An 8901-nucleotide genomic window follows, 5' to 3' on the forward strand; every position below is an offset into this window, starting at 1 on the left:
GATATTTGTCTGCCTCTTTAGAGAACCACGCTGGTTATGCATTTCTTAAAACCTGACCATAGAAGACTAAGGAGAGCAAGGACAACATTCTAAATTGCAGAGAAAGTTAAGTAGTAGAGCTGGTACTGCCACTACATTTACCTGGCATCCAAAATGGGATGCGGTCAATATCTTGCAAAGGGGATGCCGGCGCTTAGAATACCGGTGCTGGAAGCCTGACACCTGTCACAATTCCAACTGCTGGCATCCCGAAGGTAAGTGGCAGAGTTAGTGGGAGGGTTAGGGTTAGGCACTAGGTGTCGGTATACTAACCCTGTCAGGATTTTGACTGCCAGGATCCCGAGAGCAGGCATCCCGTACCAAACCCTCTAAAATAACACTAAGTAAAGTACAGTGCCTTACGGTATGGTAATACCATTTGTTGGTATTTTTTTCTTGCAGATGTTTGGGAGAATTCAACATTCAGCTTTCAAATTAGCCCAGCTAGAGGTACATTTAGAGAAGTGGGGGATCTTCCCTGGAGCGTGTTCCTGAACAGAAATCCCAGCCATGGACTCCTGGCCGCAACTCGTCCACTGAAATTGGGTGATGGAAAGACCATGGTGTCGCTGGATAAAAAGATAAAGTCTAAAGTCACATTGGACAATACTTCTGGGCTGAGAAAGACCAATGTCCACCATGGCAATAGACTTCCAACAAATATCCTGGTGGAACACACTTCTACAAATGAATATAGTAACTCGCAAAAGCTTCTTCAGGACAGAAACCATCTTCAATCTGCTTTAGTGTCCTCTCATTTTCATTCTACCAAAACCAGCTCCATACAAGAACATAGAGACACCAAAACCATCATTTATGGCTTATTGGACCATGAGAGTAACAGACCTGGTAAGATCAGCAAACGAAAAAACCTAGATCTTTCACATAACTCAAGCAAAGCAGCCTGGAACATCAACCGGCATCCATCCAGCATCCTCTATCAATTTAATGCCTTCAGGAAAGGTACTTTTATATCATTACCCCTAGTTATATGCTATTTTTTATCTAGTAGCTATTGAAGAAAAGACATCTTGGAAGCATTGATGTAATGTGTTGGATGTATCGGCTCATCTTTCTTTATAGAATCTGATAGCAAAGAGAGGATTTGTTTGTCTGAATGCCACAAAGAAAGGGATGAAAGAGAGGCCTACTGTAACAGTGACTTTGGTGAGTAGTATATTATACATTATGTAGTACCTCAAGCAGTTAGAAACAGGTATTTGTCAAAGAGAAAATGTTACATGTTCGGCTTTAGTAGGACATGCTAAGTAGATATTATACAGACTGGGGATTCTGCATTGGAGGGAGGATAGAAACAAGTGGTATTTTGAAAGAAGAGTTCATATAAAGAGTACACATGTGGAGGAGGGAGATGATGGAGAATGGACATGTGGGGATGAGAGATGATGGAGAGAGGACATGTAGAGGGGAGATATGATAGATAGAAGGGATGCAGAGGGGAGAGATGGCATTCAGAGGACATGTAGAGGGGAAAGATGATGGAGAGATGACATGTAGAGGGGAGAGATGACAGAAAGACTACATGCAGAGGGGAGAGATGACAGAAAGAGGACATGCAGAGGGGAGAGATGATGAAGAGAGGACATTTAAAGGGAAGAGATGTCGAAGAGATGACATGCAGAGGAGAGAGGTTGACGAACAGAGGACATGTAAAGAGTAGAGATGACAAAGAGGACATATAGAGCAGAGAGATGACATGTAGAGGAGAGAGAGGATGATGAGAGGACATGTAGATAGGAGATGGTGAAGAGATGACATGCAGAGGGGAGAGATGACGAAGAGAGCATATGTAGAGGAGAGATAACAAAGAGGACATGTAGAGGGGAGAGAGGACGGAAAGAGGACATATAGAGGAGAGAGATGATGAAGAGATTACATGCAGAGGAGAGGACATGCAGAGGGGAGAGATGACGGAGAGAGGACATGTAGAGGGTAGATATGACATGTAAAGGGGAGAGATGACATGTAGAGTGGAGATGACAAAGAGAGGACATGTAGTGGGAAGAGAGGATATGTAGTGCAGAGAGATGATAAAGAGAGGACATGTAGAGGGAGAGATGATGGAGAGAGGATATGTAGAGAGGGGAGATGACACAGACAGAACATGTAGTGGTGAGAGATGACATGCAGAGTGGAGAGATGAATAGAGGACATGTAGAGAAAAGAGATGTCGAAGAGATGGCATGCAGAGGGAAGAAGTGATGAACAGAGGACATGTAGAGAGGAGAGATGACAACAAGGACATGTAGAGCAGAGAAATGACATGTAGAGGGAGAGATGATGAAGAAAGGACATGTAGAGAGGAGAGATGACAAAGAGGACATGTGGAGGGGAGAGAGGACATATAGAGGAGAGAGGACATGCATAGGGGAGAGATGATGAAGAGACTACATGCAGAGGAGAGGACATGCAGAGGGGAGAGATGAGGAAGAGAGGACATGTAGAGATGACATGTAGAGGTGAGAGCTGATGGAGAGAGGACATGTAGAAGGGAGAAATGAAATGAAGAGGTGAGAGAGGACATGTAGAGAGGAGAGATGACAAAGAGAGGATATGTAGTGGGGAGAAATGATGGAGAGAGGAAATGTAGAGAGGAGAGATGACAAAAAAAAGCTACATGTAGAGGGGAGAGAGGACAGTGAGAGGACATGTAGAGGGGAGAGATGACAGAGAGAGGACATGTAGAGGGAAGAGATGACAGAGAGAATACATGTAGAGGGAAGAGATGACAGAGAGAGGACATGTAGAGGGGAGAGGGTTCCAGACTGTAGATAGACAGTATTTAGTTAGATAATGTCTAGATAGATCCCAGGTGTTAGACAGTCAATAGGTCGACAGGTACAAAAGGTCGACACACTAAAGTTCAAAACGTAAGAAGGCCAACAGGTACAAATGGTCGACATGATCAAAAGGTCGACATGAAAATGGTCGACAATGAATGATCGACACATGATTTTTTATTTTTTGTTAGGGTTAGGCACCAGGAGAGAGGGTTAGGCACTTACTGGAGGGTTAGGCACTAGAAGGGACGGTTAGGGTCAGGCACCAACCCTGATGGTTAGGCACTAGAAGGGACGGTTAGGTTTAGGCACCAGGAGGGAGGGTTAGGCACCAAGGGGAGGGTTAGGGATTAGACATATGGAAGGGAGAGATGATTGACAGTATGTGGATGGGATAGATAGATGAAGAAGGATATGTGAAGTGGAGATATGATTAAGAGAGTAAAATGGAGGGGGAAATGTGAAGGGAGAGACGACAGAGACTATGGTCCTTATTTAATAACCTGTGAGTTGCAGGCATGGGCACGATTCTGGCAAATTACTCATATTTTTATAGTGACCATAATTTAAAAGGCAAATACAAGCTGGTTTTGCCCTTTACATTTTTTTTAATTAAATGTAATTGGACCTGTGCCTGGAACTTGCAGGCTAATAAATAAGGGCTTATATGTGGAGGTGAGAGATGACAGAGAAAGGATATATGGATGGGCAGATGATACAGTGGGCATGTAAAGGGAAGAGATGATAGAGAGCCAACAGTTGGAGGGGATAGATGAAAAAGTCCATGTGGATGGGATGTGTGGAGAGGGAGTAAATATGGAAGTGGACATGTGCAGGGAGGGAGTGATGATAGAGAGTACATATGGATGTGAGAGATGATAAAGTACATGTGACAAAGGGCCTGATTCAGCACGAACTGCTATTGCGATTGCGGCTGCGATTACACACGCAGTCTGCAAAGATATGCTAATCCTCTGCGATCGCTATGCCATCGCAGCCTAACATAAGGATGCCCACCTTACCTTACACACCTCCGTAATACCTTACAATCTGTAAAACCATCTGTAACATAGAAGCCTCATGCACACGTGCACAAGGCCAGACCTTACTCATAAATTGCTAAACTTCTGGTACGCAGTGAGAGCTCAAGCTGCATATGCAATCGCATTGGCTAATTTATGCACGCCCCTGCAACGGTGTTCAAATGCACTGGCACCCCTGCGCTTCGCTGACCACTCCCAAACGGTACTTCCTGTCAATCACTCTGTGATGGGTCTGCGTACTCACTGCGATCACAGTGGAGTATTCGAGCATGCGCACTGCGATGCATACACATGTGCAGAACACATCAATCAGCCGTCTGCATGCGTAACCGCACTTGCGATCCTTGCTGAATCAGGTCCCAAGTGAGAACCTCCATTAAAGCCCAGTTACAGTCATAAGTGTAGATGTGCTGGAAATGCATACGACTCTTCATTATCAGGAGGTTAAAATCACACAAGATACGCACTGCAAGCAGGCATATGTTTAGCTGTGTATCAGGCCCAAAGGTATATTTACTAAAGTGAAAGTTTTTAGAAGTAGAAATGTTGTGAATAGCTACAAATCAGATTTTACTTAACATTTATCTAGCACCTTCTAGAAGATAATAGCTAGAATCTGATTGGTTGCTATGGGCAACAACTTCACTTCTAAAAACTCTCACTTTAGTAAATATACCCCCCAGAGTATTACACCAGTATCCATACAAATTGTATTTCTCTTTCTCATAGCTGTTAATGGGATCATTCATGACGTGGACATGCTCTGTAAAGGCACACAGCTCTTGACTATACTGGTAAATAGCGGTGGCCTATACAAGATGAATCGCCTATATATAACGCCAGATGGCTTTTTCTTCAGAGTGAAGATTTTAGCAGTGGACAATTTAAACTGCCACAAATCCTGCTTGGACTTCAAACTTGGTGAGAAAATATTACATATACCAATTTTGACTATTAATTTCCACGTCACTGTAGTGAGCGATACCCATAGTTGCCGACTTTCTGGCTGCTCCTTCCGGGAGGGAGCAGCCAGACCGGCAGGGCAGGAGGCGTGGCCGGCAAAAGAAGGCATGGCCGGGAGGGTTCCTGATGTTTGTAGGCATGACGGGGGTGCGGTCACACGATCACGTCATTTTTGCCCCGCCCCGCTACACAATGATAATACAGGCAGGGGGCGGGGCCAAAATGACACGATTCAGCGTGAATCGTGTCACTGCCTGCCCCCGCTGTGGGGGTTTAACAGTTAATTGCGGGGGGGGGGGTTTGGAGGTGGAGGCTGACAGGGGGCCAGGTGCTGCACCCGCTCCGGGGACAGTGGCAGGTGGGGAGCTTGACTGGGGCGGTACACCTGTCAAACCGTAACGCAGGTGTCCTAAGGCGAGCTCAGGGAGGACAGAAACCTCCCGTGGAGCAGACAGGCATATCTCTCAATAGTCCATTAAAAGTTCCTACGAGTGCAAACAAATACTCATGTGACCACATTTTATAAAAATATTGGAGGACTTTTAGTTACGTTCCTGCAATGTTAAACAGGTACAAAAACTGCTGCACACATGACATATTTATAACAGAAGTCGTATGGATGACAAGTGCCAGACTTATCTTAATATATAAAAACAAATGTCCTGATTCATCAACGGCCAACCCCAACCCCTGGACCTAGAAGCATGAAATTTTGGGAGTATATTCCTTCCATGACCTAAGCACCCAAGCAAGGATTTTTCAAAATTCAAATCCTAAGGGGCAAAATGACTTCTGGCAGACTATACCAGTAGTACCGAGGGGAACTGGAGCTGGCGAAGTTAAGACATGTCAAAGGCTTTGTATCTGTGGCGCTCTCTCAGGAAGAACATGAGGGTCCACTTGAGGGGCGATATCTCCCCTGGGCAATTTTCCAAACTCCTACTCAAAATAGGGGACAGAGAGTATCCTGAGTCCGAGGGAAAGGTGACCAACCCTGCACTCCTAGGCACAGTAGTGAAGACCCTAGCAGAACTACACTGATATTGCTGACATCCCCCCCCCCCCCCAAAAAAAAAAAAGTCCATGCACTGGCTGTGAGAGCATGCCATTCTGATCCCCAAGAACGACGCAGCTACAATCATGAATTACACTTTGTTTCAGTTGTTCAAAGGGACAGAAATGGAGTAGAGGTCTGTGGACTCGGCAGTGCAAATGGATGACGTGGCCCACTACCTAGTGCAGTTCCTCAACCCTCTTGTCCTCCCAGCCCACAAGCTTCTCAAATATATACTGGAGCGCTGCTAGTAGGTGACAAAAGTTCAGTGGGTGAGGGAGTAAACTGGACTGGGCCAACCAATCAGCAGTAGATTTGACTGAGCCAATGGTCAAGGGCTTTTGGTTCACATGAAGCCCATTTCTCCTTTCTGCTGTGGTTAATCTTCTTGCAGACAGGATTGTTTTCAGTGCAGCGATATTACATATTCATGGTTGACATCACAGTGTAGTTGTAGGCACAGGGAACAAAAGGGTATCCACATTGGATTTAAATACAATTTACAATATTCCGTGGTTCTCAAAATTCTCGATATACCTACGTAGGTTTGGTGTTCCCCTGGAATTATTTCCATTGCTAGCCACTTCTTCCAAATGAAAACTAGCACCTGTCCACCCCCGCAGCACCTAATCACCCTGCTACTTTCACCACCAACACCGAGCCCAGACACACCCCTCCTCATTCACTGCTAACACCGCTGCAGCACTCACCCTCATACACTACCAACTGCCCTGCTGCACTCAGACAATCCCCCTTCATTCAACACCAACCCCAATTACCACACACTACCAATACCTCTGCAGCACCCAGGATGACCCATTTATACACTATTAACACCCCAGCAGCACCCAGACCCCACTCTTTCACGATCAACACCGCAGCAGCACACAGACACCCCATTCATTCACTATCATCTCCGCGTTCAATGTAAGAGCCCCTATGTACCACCCAAAGGTTAAAAAATGTATACAACACAAGTAACTTTGACAAGGCATATATCTCCCCCCCCAAGCTCTGGGCCCCATAGCAGCTGCACCCCTTGCACCTATGGTAGTTACACCCATAGCAGAAGAACCCCAGGGTTAGTTGCCGTGGTAGGGTATATGGAGTAGATGAGGGTATAAGTAATAAAAGGAAAAGCACATGAGGGAAGAGGGCCCTGCTTGTGCGAGCTTACATTCTTTAATATATATTTTAAAGTAATCAATTTAACCATTTTATTTTTGTTTTGTGCAGGGAGCCGATACATTATAATGGGGCAGATTTACCACAAGAGGATGGAATTACCGTTGTCCATGCAGCAAATTATCAGTGGACGTCTAAGAGCTGGAGATGGACTTGTAATAAGTGGCAGCAATTTTGTGAAACGATTTAACCACAAGAAAGAACGCAAGGTGCTTGCAGCCATGCACTCAAAGTGTAAATGATTCTGATTCAAACTTATTGGAGATATTTGCGTCAGATATAAATTTGCATACTGCGCATGCACAATTTTTTTTAAATTTACATATTCATATATATCTAGCTTTGAATGTCCCCCAACATCTGGATAGGTGCAGTGGTGGTGGGCAAGCAATGCAACATAGTTGAATGCAGACAGGTCTACAGATACACCTATTAGGACGTGTAGCTCTTCTGGGTACTGCAACAATATGCAAAAATATGATGAGTAGCAGCTTCTGATTGGCTAATAACTTACTAAGACAATATTTTCTCTTGTGTGATACACTTCATTACATTATTATATTAAAAATAGTGTAATGTGACATTAGCATTTACTACTAATACGTCAATCCACATCTTTACATTATCCTTAGGAGCAGTTATACACTACTTCTAACACGATTACTGTTTATAAGATGGACTCATCATATTACCATAATGAAATGCTTTTTTGGTATACAATCAGGTGCAAATGCACCCAACTGTACATGAGCCCCATAAGGAATACAGGACAGCATAGCGTCTCTTGTGGGCTTTTAAGCTGGGTACACACCTATACAATCGTCAGGCCATTCTTTTGATTCCCAACCCGTTTATGCAATATCTAAAGAGTGTGTACGCACCTTCCATCATGTTTTCTCCGAAGAAAACAGGCTGCATCCAAAGATCAGGTTTCAGGCGCAGTTTAATTTTCATCTGATTGGATGGTACAATATCGGACAAGAGTGTAATGTGTACTGATGCTTCTGCTCATACCCCTCCAGCTGCAGCAGAGTTGTCTCAGCAGATACTCAGACAAGAGTGGTGTGTGCACATGAATTGGCACTTTGAACGGGACTTCCAAAAGTAAATATAACCGAAAGAAAAATCTCATGGAAAGTATGATTGTACAAATGTGTTTAACCAATCAGCATTTATGAAATTAAAAAACAACTCTCCCACACCCCTTTGTTTTTAGGGTTTTCAGGTCGATTAAAAACATGATAATCCAATTGCTCAGAAAAATCATTCATATATTATAAACTAGCTGGGATAGCCGGCGTTGCCCGAGTTGAAGACTGGACCCTGAAGTACACCTGCAGCCTTCATTTATTTACATTGTCCTCACCTATAACCTGGATAACTATGCACATTAGGAGTAAATGACAGTGCAGACAGGTGTATTCTCATACTGTTTGGAATGGGTATATCAGGAGCAGACTGACTTACAGAACAGAAATCAGTATAGCTTCCAAACTCGCTTGTTTCAGAAATCACTGCAGGCAGGGGGGGTGATATATTGCAGCTGCTAACATGCTAGCAGCTACGATAGCTGTACGATGGCAATGCAGCAGCAGGCATCACGCCTCCCGCATGTATTACTGATCCCAGCTGCATCGGATCATCTGCGATCCCTTCGGCCGGCTGAGTGACCCATGGGGGGTCACATAAACAGGCCAGGGATTAAATTTACTAAACTTCTATTTGATATTCAATTTTATGAATCTATAAAATCGAATTTAAATCGAACTGCAAAATCCCTTAACAAATCCCTCATTTATTAATATTTGATTTTTAA

General features: G+C 44.2%; 1 protein-coding gene across 1 annotated transcript; it reads left to right on the forward strand.

The window, feature by feature from the left end:
• The first annotated feature begins 553 nt into the window (after positions 1 to 553).
• Positions 554 to 8278, forward strand: CUNH17orf58 (chromosome unknown C17orf58 homolog). The gene is made up of 4 exons (XM_088467926.1): positions 554 to 1002; positions 1123 to 1206; positions 4613 to 4804; positions 7137 to 8278. The coding sequence occupies exons 1-4, from the start codon at positions 600 to 602 to the stop codon at positions 7325 to 7327; spliced, it is 870 nt and encodes a 289-aa protein (XP_088324052.1). The 5' UTR covers positions 554 to 599; the 3' UTR covers positions 7328 to 8278.
• Positions 8279 to 8901: the final 623 nt, after the last annotated feature.

The sequence above is a fragment of the Taudactylus pleione genome, unplaced genomic scaffold (assembly GCF_031769625.1).
Source record: "Taudactylus pleione unplaced genomic scaffold, aTauple2 ptg000012l, whole genome shotgun sequence".
In the NCBI taxonomy this organism is placed as follows: domain Eukaryota; kingdom Metazoa; phylum Chordata; class Amphibia; order Anura; family Myobatrachidae; genus Taudactylus; species Taudactylus pleione.